Source organism: Neolamprologus multifasciatus, chromosome 17, assembly GCF_963576455.1.
Source record: "Neolamprologus multifasciatus chromosome 17, fNeoMul1.2, whole genome shotgun sequence".
NCBI lineage: Eukaryota > Metazoa > Chordata > Actinopteri > Cichliformes > Cichlidae > Neolamprologus > Neolamprologus multifasciatus.
The window spans coordinates 28,300,659-28,328,278 of NC_140455.1; the positions used below are offsets into that span (position 1 = coordinate 28,300,659).

Genomic DNA, 27,620 nt, shown 5'->3' on the forward strand with positions numbered 1-27,620 from the left:
TGAAGAAGTTATTGCCCAACATTTGTCTTTATATACTGTATTTTGCAGAGAGGGTTACAGAACTCTCTCCCAGACCACAGCTCATACTCATAATACAAGTCAGAGCTTTATAATAAATAAATAAATAAATAAAAAAGTTGTGTCTTCAAAATTGGAGTTCAAGTTATTTTTACTTCCAAAAGTGTTAACATACTACACAGGTCATGAACAAGATTTGTTTTAATTTTCATTCTAAGTGGGCTAAAGCAGTTCATTAAAAGTAGTCTAACATAGATGTAAATGCTGTAATTTGATTATTTTCATATAATTATAATTTAATATAATTTTAACCATGTAACTTGGATGGATTTGATGCTGGCGTAACCACAGTCCACACGTCTGCTGTTTCTCACAGTGGTCCAAGGGATCGCCCAGGGAGTTTGTGCGTTCGCTCAGACACATGAAAAATTAGAGGGAACATTGGAAGTCACTCTAGCAGAAAGAAAGAAAAAAAGCCCTTCCCTGTGCATATGTAAAGCAATTTGTTCATTGCCAAACCATTTGCAGGTAACAGTGGGTTGCTAGTGACAAGTGCAGGCTGTGGCTTCAAGAGTCACCGGTTGTATTTCGCACTGCATCGTATGCTATTCAATTCAATTCAATTTTATTTATAAATCACAACAGCAGTCGCATCAGGCCCTTGTTGCAAGGCAAACACCCTACAATAATAGAGAGAAAAACCCAACTATCAAATGACCCCTTTTCACCAAGCACTTCGCAACAGCAGCAGGAAAAGCTTCCTTTAAACAGGCAGCTATATGGACAAAAGTACTGGGCCATCAACACATTACACCTGCAGGAGCTGCTTGACCATGAAGCCGTTGGTGCACTGTTTTGATGGTGATGTTAATGCTAGAGGAAGTTTGGAATTCTGAAGTAATTAAGTCAGCAGAATCTTTTACACACTATGTGCTTTAGCGCTCGGCGATACTGCTCTGTGGCTTTATATGGTCTTCCACTTCTAGCGGATTTGAAATATATAGAACGGAAAAGTTTTCACTTGTCGCAGGTGTGGTATCCTATAAAAAGTTTTAAAAAGTTTAAAAGAATAAATATAAAAGTTTTAATTCAGTAAATGGACTGGTACTTGCATAACAGCTTCTACTCAGTTGAGTCTTATTCAAGCAACATTCACACACACATTCATACATTATCTATGCCTAAGTGCTTTCTCTGGCATCTTGGGCAACTTGGGAGTTGATATCTAGCCCAGGGTTACTTTGACATGCAAGCTACAGGAGTCAGGGATTGATCCGCCAACCTTTCGATTAACAGATAACCTGAGGATCATAGCTGCCCTCTGTGAGCTCTTTACAACGACCCACTTGTTCAGTCAGTAAAACCACACTGGATGGCTAGGTGCTTGATTTTTGGGGGTCAGTCAAAACATCCTTCACTCCCACCTAGTTGCTCCAATCTCTTGCTTAAAAGTCATTTTCTGTGCAACACCCCCCCACCACACACACACACACACACACACACACACGCACACACACACACACACACACACACACACACACACTATCGCTATCACTAAAAGAAAACATAGACCCAATGTGGTTAGATAAGTGAACATAAAGACAGATGCTGATCGTTCCTTGAGGTCTATAAATAGACATTCCTAGCAACCAGCAGAGTAGCACCCAATGGAACAGCATGTCAACTTGATCCTCTACAGCACAAATGATGAGATGACAACGAGACAAGTGGAGAAAGACAAGTGCAGAGTCTAGAGTTTATCAGGCAATATTTGGAGGAACATGCAGGTCAGAATTTAACATAAGCAATGGCTCACTGGCCCAGGGCCAGTAAGAAAACCTATCTAGGCTAATGCTTACTCTAAGTACCAAAGAAGCAGCTTTTCAAACTATGCCACTCTATAATTTCACCATGTAAAAGGTTCTTGTCAAAGGGACCTTATGCAATTGCAAAAAAAAAGAAGTGGTTTGTAGTGTCATGATCAACACAGTAAACCTGGGTAAAGGATGGCAACAGAGCTTTCAATTTGGGTTTCTGCTGTCCAGAGAGCTAACTGCCTATTTAAGTTCAACTAGCTCCAGTGATAAATAATACTTAATAACTATGTGCAATATAAACATAATATATACTAATGGGTAATGGAATTTTCATTACTTTAATTAAAAGAAAACTAATCCAAAGGATACATGTAGGCCCATCAAGAGGTAAAATCTTCACAAATACAATGCACTTTCAAATTGAACAGGCATAGCCAATAAAGAAATTGTTATGCAATCATCAGAGATGAATTTTGAAGTTATGTACAGTGAATTAATCATACATGCCTATACCTTTGTCCTGCTCTGCCATGTAAATATCGTTTTAGTTCATCGTTAAGTGTTTGACAGGCAGGGTGTTATAATATGAACACACACATATATATAGATATATATTCAAGGATTGTGGATATAAGTTAGATTGGTGTGAAATTAAAACAACAAGAAGCTTTTATGAGGTGCATAAATGCTAAAAATGAGTTATTTTAGCCCTTTGGTAGGTGGTTGTTAGGCATCATGATTACATCATAATATCTGATATAGATAAGAACCTTCAGGGACCTAAGATGTACCAGTGTGGGAAGTTTGGTTTTTCAACTCCTGATTGTATGGGAGTTTGCAGACCAGCAGACAGGCAGTACTTTAGTTGTTGTAATATGTAGCAAAACCTGTACCATAAATAAAGGAGGTGGTTAAAAAGCAAAAATGTGTCACTCAATATAGTTTAGCACCATAAACTTTAAGAAAAGAGAAAAATCCTGTTTGGTTTAAAAAAAAAAAAAGTTAACTGTGTTAACAAATACTGCTGTCTGTATAGAAAAGCAAAGATGAGACACAGAGACTGGGTAGGAGTGTGTATGAGATGTGCCGGGGTCCATTACCCTCAAACAGGTGATTCATTTATACAAAGGTGCTCATTTCACACGCCTTCTGCAGAGCCAGCAGCTACTTCATCCAACACTGGAGACTCCGTCACGCACTACAGATACACACAAATATACCCCTTGTGAAACGCAAAAGAAATTTAACTAGCTTTGTGTATTTGTGCACACAGGATGCCACAGCGAGCTGACAGTAGGTCTCTTACCCCTCCTCTCAATTACTCAGTGTCTAGTCTGATGTATCGATTAGCTAATTGCTTTTTTATGGCAACATTATTCTGTCAATCTAAAAGATATTGATCTGATTAGTCAGAGCAGCGAAGTAAAAATGTGACTGAATAGAACAGAGGCGTTGGTGGGAAAGAGAGAAGTGGTGAAGTGAATGTGTTTAAATTTAGCCTCACATTTAAAAAAAGAAAATTTTACAGTTAAAAAAAGAAAAGGAAAAAAATGTGGTCGCTAAACTGAACGATCCAAAGTGCAGCATATATATCCTCCCTGAGAGAAGAGACTTTCTCACACTTTGGTTCCTATCCTTCCCATCTGTAACCAAGGACAGATGAGGCGCATCACTACGGTTACCATATCCATGACAACCTCTCCTGCTGCTATTATTGGGCATGTCGTCAAGGAGACAGAGCGGCACATTATGGGATGCAGACAGAAATAGAAATCTTGAACTGGGAGAAATACAACAGATCTGTGGTATTACATAACAAGGACTTGCAAACCTACTGAGGGGGTGCCACACTGAATCTGAAACTCAGGTATGATTAAACGCAGGGTTGGCGGGGGGTATATTTATAAATACATTATTACAAGTATACTTAAAAGTATAACTAAAGTTATAAAGTTCTTCTTATATAATGCCAATGAAAAAACTTTAGAAGACAAGATCACAGGGATGGACTGATGACAGGTGGCATCGATCATTGGGTGGACTAAATAGTGGATAGAAAAAAAGAGAAACACGTAGCTTGGGAGTGTGTCATTGCTGCAGTGAGGACGGTAAGGCAGAAACTTGTGCAAATGGATTCCAAACTGCAACAGCCATATGCAACCAGCAGGACAATTGTATAAAAAAAGGAAAAATGGAAAGAAATAAAGCTTTTGGTAAACAAACAAAATCACACGGGACTAAACACTTAATGATAAGCTACATGGGAAAGAAAATTAATGACAGCAATATCCAACAAGGATGGAAAATGCTACAACAATACTAAATAACAACACAAAAGGTTAAGGTTAAGCTGTGAGGAAGACAGTATTTATAAGACTCCCGTGGTTCAAACTAACATTATAGGGCTGCCTCACAGTCTGCAGCACTGACACTAACTTATCTTAGTGTAACGGGAATGATCATGCCACTGAGTTTCCTGCTGGTTAAACAATATGGTCACAAGTTCCCTCTTCCTAAATGTGCATTAAGAGTCATTTGGGCCGTTAGTGTCCTTAATCAAAGCAGCTCTGGATAAAGCCATCCTCTAAATTATTATGTGAATATAATGAGGATCACAATAGACACTCTGGCAAATTAAAAAGTGGAAAGTAATATGGATTCTGGCAGTCTTTGGTTTAATTACTGCTGTGCAAACACAATGAAAAAAAAAAAAAGCTCAATAGGGCCAGTTGCTAAATAGCGTAAACATAAAGAACATGCTTAAGAGGCCCTTATGGCATTATTAGATGAAGGCACTGTTATTAAATACGATGTTCTCATTCTGACATGTGTTTGTCACAAAAAAACCCCACCATAAAACATTTTTAAAAAGCATTAAACAGTGTATTGGTTTACTGGCAGATGTTTGAATAAAGACAAAAATACACTCACTGGCCTCTTTGTTAGGTACACCTGTTCGCCTGCACATTAATGCAAGTATCTAACCAGCCTGTCACATTTAGTCATATAGACAAGGTCAAGATTACTTGCTGAAGTTTAAACTGACCATCAGAATAGAGAAGAAATGTGATTTAAGTGCCTTTTACTGCCTCATGCTACTTGGTGTCTGACAGATTACCCAGTGAGCAGCAATTCCCTGAGTGAAATTACCTTGTTGATACCAGAAGTCAAAGGAGAATGGCCAGGGTACGTTGAGCTGATAGAAGGGCAACAATAACTCAAATAATCACTTGTTACGTGCAAAGTTTGTTGAAGAGCATCTTTGAGACACATACAACACATCACATTTTGAAGTAGATGGGCTACAGCAGCAGAAGACCACACTGTGTGCTAGTCCTTTTAGCTAATAAACAGCAAACTGAGGCTACAATTCACAAAGGTTTACCAAAACTGGACAACAGAAGACTGGGAAAAATGCCACCTTGTCTGAAGAGCCTCGATTTCAGATGGTAAGGTCAGAATTTGGCATAAACAGGAAGCATTGATCAATCCCATCTTGTATCAAAGAGTAGGCTGCTACCGGTGGTGTAATAGGATAGGGGATATTTGTTTAGTACACTTTTTACCCCTTAGTACCAACTATGGAAACTCCAACAGATGTAACAAATTATCCCAAACTTGTTTCTTAAACATAACAATAAGTTCAATACACTCAAATACCTTCCACAGTCACCAGATCTCAAACCAATAGAGCATAGACCTTTGGGATGGTAAAACGGGAGATTTGCCTCAGGGATGCATGACTGACAAATCTGCAGCAATTGTGTGATGCTATGATGCCAATATGCACCAAAACCTCTGAGGAATATTTCCACCACCATACTTTTTGTACTGTCACACATTTGACAACATCTGTGTCTGAGTGAAACAAGATCTGAACCACTGATGCCTCCACACATTAATCAGCCAGATAGCTGTGCAATAGATCTATCCCCACATCCGCCTAAAAAAAAAAAGTACTTTTTGATTTAAGTTGCCTAGTAATAAATACTGCACAGACACAGACACTTACATATACATAGTTCGCCTGTATATTTAAGACTCTGGTCCATCTGGGCACTGTTTCCTGTCTGTCAGAAGGTTATAAAACTAATTGAGCACAGCTGTAGTGGTTGTGTGTGTTGTATCTGTTCATTAACTTAGGAGGTGGGGAGGGGCCACCCGTAGGGTCCAAAAAAGAAAAAAAAAAAGAAAAACTTGGCTAAAATATATGACTTGACAGTAGTTTTGTTTAGGCCTTGCATTTTATCTAACAGTGTTCCTCACAGTGTGCCAGGGCTTTGTGCTTTATACAGTTACGGAACACTGAAGCCCTCTACGGTGCTTCTGTACTTTGGGAAATACTGAGAGACTTATTATACAGTTCAGATTTCAAGTAAAAACCTCTTCTGCACTGAAAGACAAAATAATAATTTACATAAAACAGAATTTCCATTTGGGTTTCCAACATGAATGACTGCGCTAGCTGCTTTTCACCTGAAAGTTCAGCCTTTCTCGATGCCTCTGAAGGATCAAGTTCTGTCAGTCTGTGCTGCTAATCTTATTAACGGTTTGATAACATAAATAGAACCTTTCAAATTATATGAAAGAGTGTGATTAAAGAGCTAAAAAGCAAAGCGTGATAAGCAGAGAGAGTAGGTGATGGGCATGGATCTAGAAGATAAAAAACAGCTGTCTGTTTGCTGACTCATATGCACCTGCTCTGACACTGTATCTTTATGCGAGAAATTAGAGGGTTGGCATACAGTTAAACAAATAAAAACAAATATTTAATCATTCACAGATGTGCTGTAAGTCCAACACAACATTATGAGTATGCAAGGTGAAAAAAGCCTAAATGGGGCCTCTTCTTCTGCTATTTGTATTCAGAAGACAAGACGGAACAATTCTCCAAACATGCAGCAAAGCATGTGGAGATGTGTGGAAATGTGAAGGCCATAGTAAAGTGTGAGTTGTACAAGATATCCTTAGGAAGAAGGAAAGAAAGAGTTGGAAACAGAGCGCCAGATGTTACAAGGCCTCAGAGGGATTAGTCTCCTCTAACTATAAGGTTTTGTCTGCATACAGGATTTTTTGGCATCTCCCAAAGAGGTTTTAGCCAGAGCCAAAGGAAAAATCACCAGCATTATATTAACATTCGTTTTTAACCAAATATAGAAGAATTCTATGAAATAACAAGAAAATGCATAGATTTCTGTCACATGAGTTAAAATAGACTCACTATTTTAACAGTCACAGTCAAGCCCTAGAGATTCGAGCCAGGAAAAACCCTGTAACTATACACTGGCATACATTTGCCAGCTGACACACGCATTTGCTCATATATGACGCACATAATTCACATGTACTGTCGAGTCTAAAAGTTTGGAACCACGCTGAATATCAGTCATAGAAACCTGGAAATCATTTGAGCACTTGGAAACATTTTAAAACACAAGAAGCTGAGAAGCTAAATGTGAAGAATCAAGTGTGCTAAAGGAGGGCTAAATAGAGGATTTCTCAATATGAACTCATGGCTAGGCTGAAGGATTCTTAGGGGGAAGTGTAAGTCACATCAAATGCTTTGTGGTAACTGGTTCAGCTGTTTCCCAAGCACGGTCAGGCAGAACAAAACTGACCACATAATCAAAAGATCAATACATCAGGCGTTATTTTCACAGAAAGACAGAAAAGTAGCTTCACCACAGATGCGGGATTTGCTAAATGAAGTACACAACACTTCAGTCCACTAAAGACCTGTTAAAAAGGAATGACAGCAGTAACGAAAGGGTGCGTGTAAGGAACAGGAGAAAGCTGATACTGTATACTGTAGTCAAACTCACAAGGGAAATATAATCATGACTATTTTGGACACTGTAAAACTGGACAATAGCAGTAAATCAACTGACTGCTAAGTGTAACGCCAATCTTCACCTGTAATAATCTGCAAGCACCTGACCGCTGCCTCACTGAGCATTTATGGGGACACTTTTCAACTGAAAAAGCCAAGCATTCCTAACATCACAAGAAGCTTATCAAATCATGGCTGAGTTTAACGTGTCATCATTGTGGGTACTGTCAGTGTAGCTCTGAAACCCATTTAAATTTTTCAACAGTTTAATACAAAGCTTTTTATCAACTCTTAACATATGAATGAACAATGTAAAAATACAATTCGCAAATCTCTTTTTATTAATAACTCATTTTTGCTTCAATATGTAACATTTAGTACAATATGAAAGAAGAAAGACAGAAAATCAGCCAATTAAAACAAGTCAAGTCAGGCCACCAACAAAAGTTCGCAGTTCCTCAGTGCAGACCAAAATGATGTTTTTGCCCGCAAAAAATGAGGCCTCATCTTTGATCAGATTAACCCACAAAGCTTAAAAGTTATAATCAATAACCTTTTCAAAAAATTAGGGTAATTCCATGCCCGTTTTCCCAAAGTTTCTGCCTTTCATTAATTTTACTCGCTCATTCTTATGCTGTACCTTCGGTAACTTGGCAAAACCGCATACAGTTCATGACAGTAAATCATACTGAATCAACCGGAAATGTGCAAATTACACGCTAGAACGCTAAGGAAAAACAGCAAATGCTGCTAATGAATTGCTTAATACATCACCCCCTACAAACACAAGGTAACTCAAGTGTCAGGCCGAAGCAACAGGACTGCAAAAACATACCCGGTGAACCAAGCAGCATCTATTATACCAAGCCGCAAGCGAGCATACTGAGCTGTAAAAGAGCTTAAATATCATGCACTACTCACCAAGTTGGAGTTGGTGGCGTTCGAGTCATCCTCGGGAAAGGGGATGTAGACAGCTAAGGCCACACAGTTGGCAAAAATTGTCATCAGGATGATGATCTCAAATGGTCTGAGTGAAAAGTTAAGGTGGAATAGTGTACACAAAACAAGAGATACAGAGGCATTTACACAGCAGTGATTATCTTGGTTTACTTGAGTACACTTTAAAAACATTCAACTGAGTCAAATACATTTCTACTGCTTTTGGAGTACCTCAGAGTTGGTTTTAAAATCTGTGATGGAAAACACAAAATAATATAGACTCTGGTTTCTGACCTCCTTGTATAGAAAAAGTCTTCATATTAAGCATGTTGTTTCAACAGAGAGGTATTTTTAACCACAGTAATACAGCTTTACATAAGCATAGGTATATATAAACATCGCAGAGTGCACAAGGAGTGTACACAAGGAGAGAGATCAAAGTCAGTGAGTTTGGCTTTTTGTTAACAATGACACACGCTGGGTTACTTAGAGACCTCTTTGTGCGTAGTGGAGGGAGGGGAGGGTTAGAGAGACGCTGCATGGCCTAATATGGGTGCGGCAAGGAGCAGGCCTGTCGCGTGGAAGACGGGATGAGGAAAGAGTGAGAGCAAGATGGAATAAGAGAGGAGAGACACAGAGGGCTTTTATTTGGAACGGTCCTTCAGAGGGGAGTGACCTCATTATTTTGGGCCTCAGAGAGAGAGAGAGAGAAAGAGAAAGAGAGGGGTGGGAGAGAGAGGAGAGCTACAGATAAAGAGAAAGAAAGGGAGAGAGTGTGAAGGAGAGATAGAGGAGCTCTGGTTTTCATCAACACAATTACAAACTGCCACTGCTGTCACCTCCCTCCACCTTCTTCTTGCCCTCCCTCTTCTTCTATTCTTACCTTCCTTTTCTTACTTTGTTCCCCTCCTGTCTGCCTTCACTCTCGGCTGCATATCAAATTAGTCTAGACTCCAGACCTCAAGGTATAATGTAAACAGCAATGTACTGATGACTCGGGCTGTCAAAACCTCCAATCCTGAAGACAAACCATCAGCAAAGTCATATATATTAGCTGACACTATCATATTGCATTATACCGCGTAAGCAGTTGGGGTTTTGTTTTTGTCCTTGAGACCAGGATTTAATTATTCACTACACCGAATCTCACTGTTGGACTTGGAAGTGGCGGTTTGGCAGGTGCTGTAACAACTGGTAAATTAATCTAATCAGCCAATCGCTTGACAGCACTTCATTGCATTTATACATGTAGACATGGTTGAGTCCACTTGTTGAACCAAGGTTTGCATAAGAACATCGCCAAAAGCACAACTCATAAAACCTTGAAGCAGATGAGCTACAGGAATTGAAGACCACACTTGATGCCACTCTTGTCGGCTAAGAACAGGAAACTGAGGCTATAATTCACATGGGCTCACCAAAATTGAACAATAGAAGATTGGAAACATGTTGCCTGGTCTGATGAGTTTCAATTTCTGCTGCTACATTCAGATGGTAGTGTCAGAATTTGTTGCAGAAATCATTAAAGCATGGATCTGTCAGGCCTGTCATAAACTTCTTATTTAGACAATCTGAGTTGCAGATGGTAAAAAATAAATCAACATTCAGATGTGGTTAGAAGTTTACATACATGCAACATGGGCATGAATGCAATGGTAATTTGGGGGCTTTTAATGTTTTCTTTGAACTGTTCTTTTCCAGAGTGGAATGATTCTGCAGCACACATCTTTAATGACGTGGGCTGCATTAATAATCTTTGATCCAAGAATTGGATGCAAAAGTCTGAATTTACTTTGGATTTTCTCATTTTAAGCCCAACAAGTTCTACAGATCACAGCCTTGTAGTCTTCTGAAGTATTGCTTGCAATAGGTTTAGATGACCAATAAGAAATGGGTAAGTAATTCCCCAAAAATGGCCCCAACAATTTTAGCAATCATACTACTTGCACCATTAATAATTGCTGTGTGACTAGAAACAGACCTCCTATTCATTTTAGAGGCTTAACTTCTGTTGTAAGAACAGCACTGTAAACGCATAAAAGAGAAAGAGCTTCAAATTATTACCATCAAGCAAATGTTTTTTTTATGTTTGGATTAAGAATTGACTCTTGAACACCATCGGCCACAAGATCATTCAGCTCGTTCAGCTTGGGACCAAAATGCATCAAAGTTAATCACTCACCCTTCTACCAAGGGCTCATTAAACTCACTTCAGACATATGGGGACCCACTGAAAAATAGGCCTGTGACTCATTCTGCATTCCTGACCCATAATTTCAAAAACCCTTGAGGTCTGCTTCCATCAGCATGATAATAAATCTACTGTCTGCTGTGCTGTTGAGAGCAAAACAACACTTGGAGGAAATTCGGGAGGTCTGTACCAAATCTATTCGTAACGTACATTAATTAGCATAACAACAATAGCAATATGCATCTTTAAGACCACAGGAAAAAAAGAAATATCACTGGGAATCAGCATTTTGCTGCAAGCAAACTGAGAGCTCTAAAATTAACCAGAGTAAATAAAATTGAAATCAACATCCATGAAGGTGAGAGGCTTTTACGGCTGATACAATGTAACATTTACCTGGGTGCTACATGCCTCAGACAGCAGCACACAAATATATATAAATATGTATATATATATATATATATATATATATATATATATATATATATATATATATATATATATCTGCATTCTGCATTCTGACAGGCTAACTGTGTTACTTGGAACAGAATTTCACTTTGGGATTGCATCCTAGTACCCCTGAAGCTGTTATTTCTAGAGCTTCTCTCTATACAGTTGGATCACATAAACGCCACATACAGTTTACAATAACTCAGATAATCTCTTATCTTGTCAAAAGCCCGTAAGGAATCTGGGCTATACTTATACTATCGAGGAGAGTGAGGTTACTTGTTATGCTGATATCCCGTTATCTAGTTTCCTGAGTTTGAAAATGTATACGAACAGTGCAATTCTTCATGTAAGCCTGTGGAGTTTATTAGCTGTAGCTGGGAAGTGTGTGCATGCATGTGTCTGTTTGTAAATGCACTAAATAACACCTTTTGAAAATGACAACTTAGTGTGATTTCATATAGAGAACATGGTAGTTAGGAAGATGTCCCTCTCGCTGACCTTGCAGCGTGCAGGTAATGTTTCCAGGCTATAATTACACAGCACGCGAGAGCACTGTGTGTCTGTGTTTTAGTCCTTTATCATCTCTGTTCAAGTACGTGTGTGTTCTTCAAGAGTGTTGCTGTGTGTTCTCTAATCTGAGTGTGTGCTTGTGTGAGCTTAGACAGGCCCCATTGACCTGTTGAGAGCAGCAGCAGTTGTCATGGTAACAGAGGAGGAAAAGCGGAGGATTTTGGATCTCTATCTCCAGAGACAGAGGTACTCACAGTACACAGGACATGCACGCATAAAGCCTCACATATATAAACAAAACATACACCAGAGTGGACACCGAGGCACCCACATGTTCAACAGCATGCCCGCACTGCAGTTACAAAGGACATCCCATAGCAGGGAGGTTAAATAGAAAAGCAGAAAAACAAAGACTTGGCGTTAATGGTGTTAATTGTGTTTCTTCCACGTTTCTTTATGACTCAGAGGCCATGCCTTTTTAGCTGCAGTTTTCTTTAAGAGCACATTTTAATGTCCATTTTCTTTCTGTCACCTCACCAATGCTCTTTTCCTTCCCACACTGAGCAGTTTAAATGAATGATTTCAGGGAATTGTGGCTAATAATCTGAATGCTCATAAGTCACTGGGTTAGATTGTTCCAGCAGCCCTCAGGGTTTATTCATGCTTTTGGCTTATATTTTCCAGCTTCTGCACAGCTGGACAGTTGATAGGTTATTGGCACGATAATGACAGATACACAAGGTGACCGTCAGGACGACACGTTCACCGTTTCCATAAACAAACTCAATAATATAGGTCTGACTCCACTTTCATGAATTCATGGCAGATTCACAAGTTAACCTGCATGATGGAGGGAATCTATGAAAATGGAAACTTTTGCTCAAATTAAAATTTGTGAAACTTTTTTGATAAATATAGCCTGTAATGTCAGGCTCAGACTATAACAATGCCCACTGTGCCAGGCTAGGCTAGGTTATAGTCATAAAACTTGCTTTTTGATGACTGAAAGACCTGAAAGACGAGAGTCTGATCCTTGACTATTCCTGCTTCCTGTCTTTCACCATATTCATGACACAGTTGGAAAGGAGGCTCTAGCTAGCAATTTCCAGGAAAAGAATGTAAAGAGACGTTAGCAACTAACCACCTAGCTAAAGCCAAAGTATCCTTCCCATTTTGGTTTTCCAGGTGTAAAGTTGTACAAAGCACAGCTCTTAATACTACAAATTTTGTAGTATCCACAATGGGTTAGTGGAAAATCTAGAAAACCTTATATGGTGGGGCAAAGCAGGGGCAAATTACCAAAATATCCAGAAAAACCATTTAAAGTATCATTATCTCATCTAAGAAAACAAAGACAATGGGATTTTTTTACAAGTTTTAAAGCAGAAAAACTTTGCTCACACCGTGCAGTACTCACTGGCAAAACAATGGCAGTCTTGCACAGACGAAAAGTATTTTAAGGACATAAAAGTTGGGGCGGCTGCTGGATGGGGCAAGTTTCTACAGCAGGGGGCCAGTTGCTCCCCTTGCCCCCTTTAGATCTGTCCCTGCTACAAAAAGAGTTAGTATAGCATATTCATCTTTCTTTCTGGAAGTCATTAGGCAGCCCAAATGCAGTGTTGTTTTTTGTTCATTAACAGACACTAAGGGGTAAAACAATCAACAGTAATGCACAATCTGAGCTTTCTGATCTGGACATTATCAAGCAGTCTGAACAATGTTTTTGAGACTAGCTTATAGTGTGAACATGTGAGGTCCATTTGTCCATTAGAGCCTATAATATTATCAACACTGATTTTTTGTGACTTGATAATTTGTTAATGCAACCCACCCAGCACATGCATTAAAACACATACTTCCTATATCTTCTTCTATTTCCTACCATTTTGCACTGCTTTCTACTTCCTTCCTCTTCTCTTCCCTTATGATCCTTCTATTCTAAACCCACACCTCTACCTCCTTCCCTCCACTCCACTCACTATTTTCTTGTTTACCTTTTCCGTCCTCCCCTCAATCTCTCACTCCCTCCGTCCCTTCTCTGTTACTCAGCTCCATTATCTCTCCTGTCAACATCAATGTCCTGCCCACATCCCTGCCTTTCTCATTTTCCTGACCCCTCCTCTTCCTCTCCTTCTGTTCCTCTAAGAACCGTGTGCAATTGTGCTCTTGCTGAGTCGAGGCTTATGTGGACATGCACCTATTATTGATTATTTTGAGTGTGACACAGGCCATTTCTGTCTATCTCTCCATTTCCCCATCTCTTTCGCACCCTGAGGGAGAACCATGTCATTATGTTCAGGAACTTAAAAATAGATATTAAAAAAAACTGGAGAAGCAGGACTGAAAGGAAGAACAGTAAGAATTTGGGATTTGGATGGACAGAGGGAGGGTTGGCTATTAAATGTTGAGACTCCTAGGTGGAGGATAGGGGGTGGGGGTAAAGGATGAACAGAGGTGTGGATGGACCTGGGGGAAAGAGGATAAATACACTTTGAAATAGCAAGGGGAGAAGTGTGAAGGAGGGATGAAAATTTTTTCATCCTCCTGTGAGAAAACAGAAATAAAGAATGTAAGATGAAAGAGAAGAGTAGAAAAGAAAGAGAAGGGCAGGCAGAGGAAGGGGAGAAGGGATTAAGACTACTGAGTGAAGAGGGAAAATCACACTTATTGAGAGCTAGAGGACAGAGAGAGATTGATTAAAGCCCCATACGAACGGGATTATCATTAGGGGGGAGGAAGGGGATAAAATATTCTCAGTGGACCATGGAAATTTTTACTCATTGTCCTGGAAAGAAATTTTCAAGTTAAAATTAAAGAATGGGAATGGATGTTCAGCAGGACAAAAAGGCCCAAAAGACATACATAAAACCACTTTGAAATAACAGAAAAAGACGCTTCAGAATCAGCTGTTTGTAAATCCATCTGTGCATCATCTACCAGTTATTAATCATACATATAAAAACATCAATTAGCTATAATTTTATTTTTTTATGACCTGCTGTTCCATCTGCATCTCTCCAATAATTTCATCCTAAATCTGAAAATAGGGGGTGGAATATGGTTGCAGCAAGAACTGTATATAAAAGATGGATGTAGCTTCTGGGCCTTAAAGGTGAGCCAATGAGGAAGTGATCTAAGCCTGCATTCTATACAATGGCCAGCAGAGGGCGAATATCTTTTTGTTTAGAAGTCTGTGGGAAAACTGTAATTGCCCTCCTTGCTCTATATATATATATATATATATATATATATATATATATATCACTTTCTCAGATTCACCCCTTTCTCATCACATCCAGTTTTAAAACTCAAAAATGCCAACAACAAAAAAACTTAGCTTGAGGCTTCACAACGGGACAGGACCAATAAAGAAATACGATCAGATAAAGTCCGTGGTTTGCAGTTGAAACATGTATATGTTTGCACAGAAACATTATATATAGTTGTAAAATATAGAAATGTCATCATACAAATCTCCAGTACAATGATAAAGATGGTCCATAACCCTATGGGGCGCCGTTTGTAAAGTGAAACATGCTGAAATTAACGGCAACATTTTTCCACATTTAGCTCAAAACCTTACAAAAACAAGTTTTTTCGAGTAATTTTTTACAACATTTAGTAAAATATTTGTAACTTTTCATCAAATGTTAAATATTAAATCTAAATGTTAAATATTAAATCTAAATATTATATTTAAATCTAAATGTTAAATCTAAATGTTAAATATTAAATCTAAATATTATATTTAAATCTAAATGTTAAATGTTAAATCTAAATGTTAAAAGTTAAATCTAAATGTTAAATGTTAAATCTAAAAATTATATTTAAATCTAAATGTTAAATCTAAATCTAAACAGAAAACTAAATATTTAGGCTAACGTGCAAATTTATTGTACGGATCAACGGAAATACCAAAATAAAAGCTTCCCGAAAACCTCCGGTGCAAAATTGTGTCTGCTCTCCCCCTCACTTCTCCCCGCCATGTGCTGCTTCACTTCTTGCCTACGAATCGCTGGACATGTGCTGCTAAGAGTGCACTACTGCTGAACCTTTGGATGGCCGACAAAACGGATCTTCCGATGTTTTCAGCTAAATCGCCGGACGTGCTTTCTCATGGTCGCGCCGGGTTATGGCTGAATTCCAGTGGAATGACGGTCCCGCCATAATAGACGTTCCAGCCATGTGTTCCAGCCCTAAACCTAACCTTATCCCTAACCATAACCTTATTCCTAACCTTACTAGCAGTTAAATGACGTAAAATAGTGTTTTCCAAAGCGATTTTTAGAAAATGAACGAACATGTGTAGACTGAGTCCAAACGGTTCTCATGTGCTCCCCTTTTTCTGATGCTGTCATTTAGGAACGTGTTGGGTACCCGAAAGCATAAAATGTTGACAATTCGTCACCTAGCGAAAATTATTATGCTTAGGGAGTGAGAACGTGTCTGACCACTACCGGCACACTTTTGCACCAGAGGTTTTCGGAAAGCTTTCATTTTGGTATTTCCGCTGATCCCTGCAATAAATTTGCATGTTAGCCTAAACGTTTAGATTTAACATTTAGCATTTAGATTTAACATTTAGATTTAGATTTAAATATAATATTTAGATTTAACATTTAACATTTAGATTGAATATTTAACATTTAGATTCAACATTTAACATTTAGATTTAACATTTAGATTTAGATTTAAATATAATATTTAGATTTAACATTTAACATTTAGATTGAATATTTAACATTTAAAATTCTGTTTTAAATATGAAAAGTTACAAATATTTTACTAAATGTTGTAAAAAAGGACTTGTTTTGAGCTAAATGTGGAAAAATGTTGCCGTTAATTTCAGCATGTTTCACTTTACAAACGGCGCCCCATATAACCCTTTACATTTTGAAACTGACATGGACAAATTCTACTTTTAAGTGATTTTCTTTAGACTATGCAACCAATCGATAAGGATCTGATCTGTGAGAAAGCACTACACAGGGAACAACCCTCTGCCCATAGTTTGTTGAAGGATACTTCCACTCTACGATGCTGATGCAGGCCCTGCGGATAGGATTCTTGAGTGTGAGGCAGAGTAGAGCCCGTGGCGGCCTTGTGGCTGTCGTTGTGGTTTGTTTCTTGGGTTTAGCGGTATAGTGCTGTCTCTTCCGTTGCGTGGAGCTGGCCGTGGAGATGGGCCCTCGCCCTCCGGACCCAAGCCCCGCCCCTCCACCCGATGCGGCATTACCCATCATCTTCGCCTGCCGCGCGGCATCGATCGCCGCCTGCCAGCTCAGGGCTGCCCCCGGTGTGGGGATGTGCTCTGGAGCCAGACCAACCACGCCCACTCCATGGTTGACCCCGCCCCCTCCTCCACCATGGTCGCCATGGCTAGTGCCACCACTGTGCTCATTGGTCAGGCCAGGTGGAGGAGGTCGAGGAAGAGGGGGTGGGGGAGAGTAGTCGGAGCCTGGAATTGAGAAAGAGAGAAAAGACAGAGGAGACAGGAAGTTAGCTACATAAATTTATGGATTACTTATAGAAGGGATTTGCTTCAAAAAACTGTTTAGTTTGTTGGTTTGTTAGATTATTCTGAAGAGGCTGGATAAAGCACAAACTCATCAGTTATGGTGCCCTGTGCTTTATATTTTTGTTAGCTATCAAGTTCAAAAGAGCTAACCGCTTTAACTGAAAGTCTTGGCAATGTTGAATGCCATCTTATCTAGTCTCTATGTCTTCATCACAAGCCATCAGATGTAGTACTTCAACATCCATCTGAAAGACTTGATGGCACTAGTACCACTTGTGCATGGCTGGATCCCTGCAATCAAGAATTTAACAATGTCTACTTGGGAAGATTAAAAACAACTGAGTAGCAAACAGTTCTCTGGGTGTAGTTGTAGGGAGGTAACATGTTTATAATGATAGGTCTCCCAGCTTTAAAGATTAATACACACTGAAAAATCCAGAACGCATTTAGCCCTGAAAAGAATAAGACTGGGGATAACAAATGCTTGTATTGAAATAAAAGTTAAAAAAAGAAGAGAGAGACAGAATTACAATAATCTCTGTGAGATTACATAGTTTTACGCAAACAAATCGTGGGAATAAGACGGTGTAAAACGAAGACACCGGATTAACCATATTGTATGCTTAGCCAGATTAAAGACAGTTATAATATCCTCTCAGCCCTCCTTCTCTCTGACAACTCAACAAATGTTTCCACTGTGCATATAGATTATACGCTGAAATTTTATGCAAACAATTATTATTCACACAAAGCCAAGCGTGCAAGTGCACATGGAAATTTTTCTACAGATGGAAGAAGTAACAGTGCTTTGCAGAGACAAGGGTATGTTTGTGAAACAGTAGTCAGAGCTACTGATATCAAAGCAGAAAATGTTTGTTTTTAATGATTAAAAAGAAAAAGTAATTTCAAAATTGTTAAATTGCTTGAACGCAATAGATTTAGTAGATATACTATTTAATCATACAAACTGGAATATATATCATTATCTCGATGTTGCAGTGCCATATAGTAGATCACTAGATCTTTTAGCACAACTAATGCATGGTGGAAATGAAAAGCTTAATCTTTGTAGATTTAGCAATGTCAAATTCGTAAATCTCATAAAGTGCAATTCTTTTGGAAGAGGAAGAGTCCAAAAGTTAAAGAACCTCTGTAAAGTTAATCCATCCTGTGCTGTTGCAACAGAGATAAGGAGCTAGAAAGACATAGGAAGGAGAAATGTGAGTGGGTTCAGAGGGAGGAGGAGGAGAAAAGTAGATTTATCCTACAATTACAGGGCATTCACAATGTCTGCTAAAATCCTGCTCCTCTCACTTCACTGCTACAGGTTTTTACGCTAGGCACTCACACTGGGCGATGGCCTGAGGGAACAATACATCAGATCCTGAGGACTATAGTGACTATAATACATGCACAGAGTGTATATACATCTATCGCCTAATCATCTGCAAGTGCTGCTTTCTTACTCAGTCACAGTAAAGTAAAAATAGGACAGCAATATCCCTGTGACTAGGGAAAATGGATGGTTGCCTGGTGATTGGACTAAATTTTTTTTGTCGTATTCAGCGATTGAATGCAAGTAGTTGCGGTGATTGATTGTCAACATGTCGCAATCCATCTCAGTCAGTCTGTGCCGATGAACGGAACTTGCCTGCAAAATATTTTTAACATATTTGCGTTTATAAGAGTTAATTCGCATATCATCACAAACAAATTGCATGTAATTGCCAAACTGATAGCCGACTAATAGCGTTTCATCGCCATCTTGAAGCGTCAAAGTTGTTTTGAAAACAGCAGCTACCTGCAAGTGGTCACAGACCTGGTCCTTGTCTTCGAAGAAACTATTTCAAAGGCAACAAGATTATAAATTCATTGTGACTGTAGCATTATCCACAGAATTTGACTCATCAAGAGCAACTTAGAAGGGTGCTGGCAAATCTCACGTGCTTTTTGGCAATGTAAAATGTAATAATTTGTCCCTTACTAAAGATATATTAAAATTCATTACTGAAGTTGCTAATTACTTAATCAGTATAATTAGTTCCCTATTTTTCTTTCCCTCTCTTTTTAATCCATGTACCATGCCTCTAACAACAACTCTTAAGCCTCAACAAGCACACTGAATCTTCAAATATGTACAGCTACTGGACTCTGATACTCCCATGAAAAACAGAACAACCGTCTTAAATGTGCTTGTATTTAAATGCTACTTAAGTGATCCAACAAAGTCAGATATTTATATAAATATGCATGACAATGATGATGATAACTGTGTTAGGCATTCAATCATAAAAACAAGAAAACACAAATATTATACACACATGAAACAACACACTGGACTTATTTGAGAAGTTAGTTACTAATTTCAGCTTTTTTGCATGCAACTGTGGCGTAAACCATAGATAGATAGATACTTTGCGTAAATGGCCTACAGTGAATAAGATGTTATGCACATACAGCTACATTTACTTTGCACAACACATTTAGAAATATAGCAAAGAGCTAGCTACTCTGACTCACAGCTATCACCAACGAGTTAACTTGGAATCAAGGACTTTTTGCAGCACTGCAGAAGTCAAGACACAAAACCATAATACAGCAATGACATAAAATAACTTAGTAGATCCTTAGTAGATTCTTATAATACATGACTTAGCATGTTTACAGTCTTTCTAATTTTGGGGCAACAGCTAGCACTCTTAGCTAGCAACTAACACGACCTTCTGTTGGGATTAGTGACTGAAATACAACCAAAATGCAGTCTTACTGTTAATGTTATATGAAAATATGAATAGATAGCCATATTCCACTCCTTATAGTGATAACATCCATCAATTGCTTGGCTTGTCATCCTTAAGGAAAACAATATAACTCAAAGCTAGCCTTTTAGCTAACTCTTATTCATTCTTAGTATTTATTGATATAGCGGTTTTGCATTTTCAGACTTCTCTGTTATGATTTGTTCTATTAATAATGTGGATTGCTGGTTTTATTTGTGTATGTGGGTAAGTTGGGTTTTTTTATGGCAAGTCTGCAGTAATATTTGTTTGGATAAGTGCTATATAAATAAACTTTATTGCTTCTATTACAAAATAAACTGCAATGCCCTGAAGGTAGAAGTGATCTAAAAAAAAAACCAAAAAAACAAATGCACTAAAAAACAACAGCACCAGATCTGCAAATATTTAAAGAATAGTGTGCTTTGAATAGAGCAGTCATGCCCAAGGAGGTGCTCTTTACATTTACCAGCAATGAAGTCACTTGGTATCAGATGCAGCTGTGTCCTATGAGAAAAACCACTGTGGTTTCAATTTTCGAGCATATCTTTCATCTCATTACTTGGCTGAAACTGCACTCCCCTCATTTATTTATTTATTTTTAATAAAGTGAGGGGTTGAATTTAGAGATTTCCTTAAAATCAGCATAGTAAAATTTTCTTTTATCAAACATGCATTTTGGCTCTGTCTCAGATGCTCCTTTATACTGGAGCACATCTTCCTCCAGTGCGAATAATAACTGCTTCCTGACTTCTGTTGCACATCATCATTCCTCCTTTGCTCTCTATCTCTCACAAACGCACACGCGCAAACACACTCACACATAATCACTTTCAGCATATTGTACTGCTGTGTGATCAGTTTATCTCACATACCCTGCTCCTCACACAGGGTGTACCCCACCGAGAGAGTGTGTGTTTGTTAGCATGTGTGCTGTATGAGCGAGTTTGAGAGGATTAGAGGAGAGTAAAACTTTAATAATACTAATCTGTCTGACCGCGTGTCTCTCCTGTGTGTCCGTCCTCTCACATGCATATGCATGGACATGCGTTTGTGTGTGTTGCACAAGCTCATGTGACCGACTATAATTCTATTAGCAGCTCTAATGGAAACACAGCATTCCGTGGAAATATGATTCCTAGAGAAAGGGAGAGGTGGGACAAGCAAAGGATGAGGGGAAGGAGGGAAAAGGATGGAGGATGAAGGGAGTTTAAACCATGAGAAAGAGTGGGATGAATGGAAGAAGAGGCTGAAAGACTAACGAAGGGGAAAACAAAAATATATGAATGAAATCAGAAAAAGCGAACAGAAAAAAGTGTAAAGGACTTAAAACCACTGTTGTCATTACACAACACTGTAATGACAATAGTTGTTCATTTTTATGCTGTTATTGTCATTGTTATTTTAGTAGACTCGCAGACATAAGGTTCTTCATTTTCAACATCTATCCACCACAAGTTTTGTAGTGTAGCACCATTTAGGCCAGGCTAACTCATCATAAATGTTCTTTTGTCTGTGCTTTCATGTTACTCTGATGAATATAACTCACCTAAACATAGTTGCAAGACTAAGCACCTGCTTCCAATAGCAATGGAGCGCCCCAAAAGCAGTGACCTCCCCCAGCTGAACCACACCGCCAAAACTGATCAGGAACTGTTTGGGAGCCTCATCGGTGCCTCAGGCTCTTTGCTGTGCTTCTCAGAGTCCCCAGATCCCAGTCTGTACGAGCATCTGCAGCAAGCAGCAGAACAAAGCCAGTCCACAGAGGCCAAACCCTGAAGCCCACAGGACCCAAAGGATCTGCTGCCAATGTCACACCGGGAGACAACACAGGGCACCCCAAGGGGTCCCCTCCCTTGTGGCATATAATAATAATAAACTAAAAATGCATGAGAATTAAATGAATACAAGCTAAAGCCAGTGGAAAATAAACCGTGATGAATTTATCTCTGATCGTCCAGCGATAAATCAGGGTCATATCAATGAATAGGAAGCAGAGGGATGTTATACATCCAGCTGTGTACTGTAAAGACAGTCAGCATTCACTCTTAATGAACTTGAAGTGAACCTGAAGTGAAACTGAGTCAAACTTCACTGTGAACTGAGCTGGAGACTGTAATGACCCGTGATTCAAACTAAAGTCAGTGGAGCTGTTATCTACTTAAAGATAAAGACTGGCAAAAGATACTATCACTGCAACTCTAAGCACTCTGCCTCAAAATATCATTGCTGCTCTGCACTTGCACACAGACAGTATTCTCCAGATTGTTTGGTCTAATTTTGGTTACCAGCAAAGTACGGTTCCTTTGCAATTTACAGTGTCAATAACTGCATTAGTGGAAAGCTTACAAAGTATTATGCCGCTTTGCTCTGTTAATTGGCTCAACCAGATAACGAACAAAGACAAGGACCAATCAGATTATGCCATCCAAAATCATTCTCAAGTCTTTCCCTCAATCTGGTCTTTTTCCCTCGCTTCTTTTTTCACTCGTTTTTACACTCCGTCTGCTTTTAAACAGGGATCTGCTTGAACGGACAGTAAAGATGCAATTATCAGTCAGTTAACTGATGATGACACCTGATCACACATTAACCAAGCTAGGGTCCACAAATGCAGGCACGCACAAACATGTGTCACCTCTAATAAGACGCAGAAAAAAATATATATATTTTTGTGGCGAAAGCTGGTCTCTTTTCCATCTTATGAAAATACTATCTCCTTTGTTTTAAGTGTTCTGTTTCCTCCTCTCCTATTTTTTCCCTCCTCTTGGTCCTGATCGTTGCCAAATACCCTCTTAAAAGCCTGCCCTCTATCTTTTCATCTCTATTTCTTTCTCCTTCCCTAACCCGCACCTCCTCATCCTCTCCTTCTTTTCCCCTTCCTTCTTTTCTCCCTAATCTATACAACTGTCACTCCCTCCATTGACTCTCCAGCAGCAGACAAGTTCATTTGCAGTCGTGCACCCTTCCTCCATTAATCTACCCCCACCCCTCACCCATCGCCTCTCCATTTTTCCCTATCTGTCTTGCCTTGCTGCTTCTCACTCTTTCTCCCATCACTTGCCTCTCTGTCATCTCCAAATAGCTGACAATTATTCTTTCACTCCTGCTCTCACCCATCTCCTTAGCTGAAAAGAGAGGTTAGCCCATAACTTATCAGATCCACAACACCGCTCCTTCCTCGCCGCCTGTAGCAGTCACCTTCGGCCTCATGCCTGGACTAAGACACAAATAACACACAAATAATTATTTCAGTGACAAAGATTGTCACTTCTTCCACGCTTTTCAGATCTTGAATGACATCCCATCACGCTTAACCCTCATTATCGCTGTCATCGTAAATACCAGTTGTAATGCTAATACTACTTTTTAACCAATTTATGTGTCATCCACTCACTAACGTTCACACTTACACATACATGGAGCGAGTGTACTCACAAATCCCAAAGCAAGCTAAAAGGTTTATGTATCTGTTGTACATACACACAGTCTACTCCTTCATGTACACACTGTGTGCGCATATGTGTGTCTCTCATTTGTCTCTCTCTCACACTGTCCATATGTGCCCATTATCTGGCCGAGTGAGCACGGCACACAAACACACACTCATGCACACACACCTGCTACCCTCAACACACACGCACACCTGCTCCCCTTGAAAAATAAGACACATACACACCTGCTTTTCTTAATCTATGATACTCCCCAGCAGACACACACACACACACACACACACACACACATAAAACAAGCAGGACATGCATGTAATTTACAAGGAAAATACACAAAGTGGAAATCACATGCTTGTGATCGGGGCATTGCTGAATAATCATGACAACCAAACAAACTGAAAATTTGCCACACTGCACAGAAAATTTACTGTTAATGGACAAAAGGGCAGCCTATTGTCAGGAGAAATCCCGGCTCATTTAGCGCACACTGAAAGTAAGATGCTTCTTATTGGTTTGAACACAACCAGTCAGCACACACACCTCTGGCTCTTACAGCTGAGGTAGTTTGTCCCACTTTGCAATGTCAACACAAAGAGGTAACAGCAAGACATATTGACATTTTTTGGTTATAAATAATAAACTAACAACAAGTGCGTGTATTTGTGTTGCTCAAGCCATTTTTTTATTGTAACAGTTATTTATTGGTATAAGCATTAGCTGTAAAAATCCTGTTGTAAATTGATTTATTCAGTAAACTAAACAAGCTACCTGGTGATGAAAAGTGAAGAAACTGTGTATGTGGATATTCCGCACAAAAATGTAAATGTTGTTTGAATTGTGCATTAATGTCCTGTATTCAACACTGCATGGGTTCAGCCCTCGTTCTGTTAATCATGATTCTAAAGTAATGATTGGTTGTTGTCTCCGTATTCCCAGGAAGTCACAAAGGACACGTCTTTAAAGCACAGGGTAAAAAAATAAAATATAGCTCTGATACTAATATATAGTAGTACAATTAGTATTCAGTCTGTATATCCAGGATTTAATACTGTGTGATAAATCCACCACTCTCAAAACATTCTGATCAGTGGTTGTTTATTCACACAAATGCCGTAGCTTTCAGAAAATTAATAAAAGAAGTTCACTGCGGGACTGTAAATGTAGCTACTTGCAATTTATCCCTTTTGAAGTGACACTTGTTACAATACTGACACATTATTTTAAATCCTCAGAGGTTAACTTTAAGCTAAAGATAAGAGGTTGATTTTAAGTTGTTTAATACTTTGAAAGTCAAATCAGCGCTTGGTTGACTAGTTTGAGTCTGAGCCACATCCAACAAGGTCTTATTTTTTCATGACACAGTGAAATGTGAATTCCTCTGAGATGATTTTTTTTAAGTAACTTTAATAAATGCTTTGGATGCTGAGAGTCCTGAAGATTTGGCAACAACAGGATTTTAGTTAAGGTAATAATTTGTTGTAATGTAATGTCTCGGGCTTCTTCTACCTGTCCCTTCAAAGGAATTATTTAACTTTCTGGACAGCATGCTTATTCCATATCTAAATAAGTGATTAGATTAACAGCACTCTACAAGGAGCACCCCATAAGCTTAGTTTAGATACTCAACAAGCTTACAGTAGCTCTGTCCAAATTCTGCCTTATAGCCTCCCTAAACTTCCCTTCCATTATATAGTTTGGCATTTTTAGACAGTTTCTGTGGAGTGATTTCAACTACAGTGTGTTTCTTCTTCACAGCCTTTGAGTGGAAATGAGTTTAAATATTGTTTGGCAATAGTAGTAAGATCCCTGGTTTGATTCTTAGAGGAGACATAAATCTGTTGGGGATTGTGTCAGGAGCTCAGATTTGTGAAGCAGCGTATTAGTAAGTCTATCTCTGCTTTTGATTGGCTGAGAGCTAATTAGCATGGTCATACAGCCTATTCTTTACCCAGACCAGACCTAAAAACATGAACGCAACAGTCAGCAGCCACTTTCTGTCTCAACATTGAGCCATTTACCACTATAGGTGTCAAATAGAGTCAGCGAACATCTGCCCTCTAAGTGATGTACAGTAAAAGTCACTGCAGAATGACTGGGGTATAATATATTTCAAACAGAGGAAGTGTGCCTTAATAGCTGACAAATAGCTGGAAATTGTGTCACAAATCATAGACACAAAGGACAAATGTGAGGGTGAAGAACGTGAGCGAAACCAGTGGAAAGGATGCCGAGAAATAAAAGAACTTAAAGGAAACAGAAGCGTGAACATGAGGAGGAGGAAAATAGAGGAGAAAGTGATGTGTAGAGGAGGAGGAGAGGCAAGAGGAGGAAGGTTCGTTCGCACTGCCTCTCCATGCCGACCTCGCATACACGAGTATTCATGCACACAGCGCAGGCAGCAGATATTAATAACTCCTTATTAATATTCATCTGCAGTGGAGAGATGTGAGGCCAGAGTAACCCAGATACGAACAGTTTTCTCTACCTGTCTTTGTGTGTGCGTGTGCGTGTGTGTTCCTTGCATCTAAAGTTTGTGATCTCTATCAATCTCTGCCTTAGCAATGTATATATTAACCATTTATTGGACATATTTGCTGGCTAACACAATATAAAGAGTTGATTTCCTAAACTCTGATAAGCCACACTCCCAGTGCAGAAATTCTGAATGCAATAAGGTCAAAAGCTAAACTATCAACACACAAGTTCCACACAATAGCATCACTAACGAATGCATTTTCTCCTTTTGAGATACAAACACGCTTAAACAAAGTGGCATGCAATATTTATTAGTGGCAGGTTCCACCTTATCCACTCTCCTCCACAACTCCTGTTCTGTCCTTTTCTTTCTATTCTGCTTTTGTCTTCCTGTCTGGCTCACCTCCCACTTCACATCTGCCCTTTACTTTTGTAAAGGCCACAGTGGGCGCCTGCATTGTACAGCTTATGCCATTCAGGCATGTGTTCATCTAAAGAGCCTTTCAGTTAAAGTAAATGCATACATTTTGTAATCCCACTGAATGGAAATCATGACCTTGGCAAGGTCATTTTATGCAAAACCCACTGAGCCTTGCCTGTATAGTGCAGAATCAAGTCATTGCAGGTGGCGTGGTAGTGGTTATACACAGGTTAAAATAAATAACCATCTACTAGAGGATCAGCACACTGCAAAAGAAAAATACAAATCGCATACTGCATACACCCTGCAGCATCTGTATTAACAATTTTATTCATTAATTTATGTATTCATTTAGCTCCTATAACTATAGTAGCAGGTGTGTGACACAAATCATCAAATCCTATATTGCCTTTAACAATACCCAAACCTCATGGAGTACAATAGATGGAAAGACTGTATGTCTGTGCAGGTTGTCAGTCATCCTGGTCATGATAGTCTTAAGATCTTGAAAGAAGAAGGCACTCTGGACTTCTTTAAGTTTGTGAAGATGTTTTACAAAAACTGAGAGTTAACAGTTGAACCTCTCTATCGTGTGATCCACTGAGGTCACCTGAGGCACGGTTTATGTGGGGCACCACAAGACATCTCAAAGGTAACCTTTTGACAAAACACATGTTATCTCATAATCTGTTTAAATGGTTTAAATTCTGCATTGTTGAATTTATATTGATTCTACAGCTGGGCTTTTAAAATATCACCAGCCAGATTTCAAATATTTATGGATGCCTGCTTTGGCTGTTATCTCTATCTTTTTGGCAGCCAACTAGGTCACCGTTTGCCCGCCTGGTCACTCGTTTTCTCAAGTCATCGTGTGACCATGTACCTTTCAAACAGCAGAATATATCAAATCTCTCAGCTATGCCAGCAGCAGTCGCCTGGCTTAGCCATTAAAAAGAGCCTGTTCCTTTGAGTTCAACAAGAGGTTAAAAATGAAACATAAAGAATAACCAAAATGCCAAAATCAAAGACAATAAAAATGCTAAATAACAATGTGTCTTACACTCCCCATATGCCCTTAAGCAAGGATTGTATTTGCTCCAGGAGCCGCAGTAGGAGACTGTGGATGCACTCTGCAGCTGAGATGAGGAGGGATTGTGTGAAGATGTGTTACTGCAAAACAGAGCGTTGATGATAAGCAGTTACAAATTGCACTTTCTGT

At 39.1% G+C, this 27,620-nt stretch overlaps 1 protein-coding gene across 3 annotated transcripts in view; it reads right to left on the reverse strand.

Moving 5' to 3' along the window:
* The window catches only part of cacna1c (calcium channel, voltage-dependent, L type, alpha 1C subunit), a 222,779-nt gene that overhangs the window by 140,322 nt on the left and 54,837 nt on the right, over positions 1-27,620 (reverse strand). For all 3 annotated transcript variants that reach the window (XM_085137898.1, XM_085137899.1, XM_085137901.1), the window contains exons 2-3: positions 16,784-17,216; positions 8,587-8,692 (exon numbers count right to left, since the gene is read on the reverse strand). In XM_085137898.1, the coding sequence (XP_084994024.1) occupies positions 8,587-8,692; positions 16,784-17,216 (539 nt within the window). The remainder of the gene's footprint in view (positions 1-8,586; positions 8,693-16,783; positions 17,217-27,620) is intronic.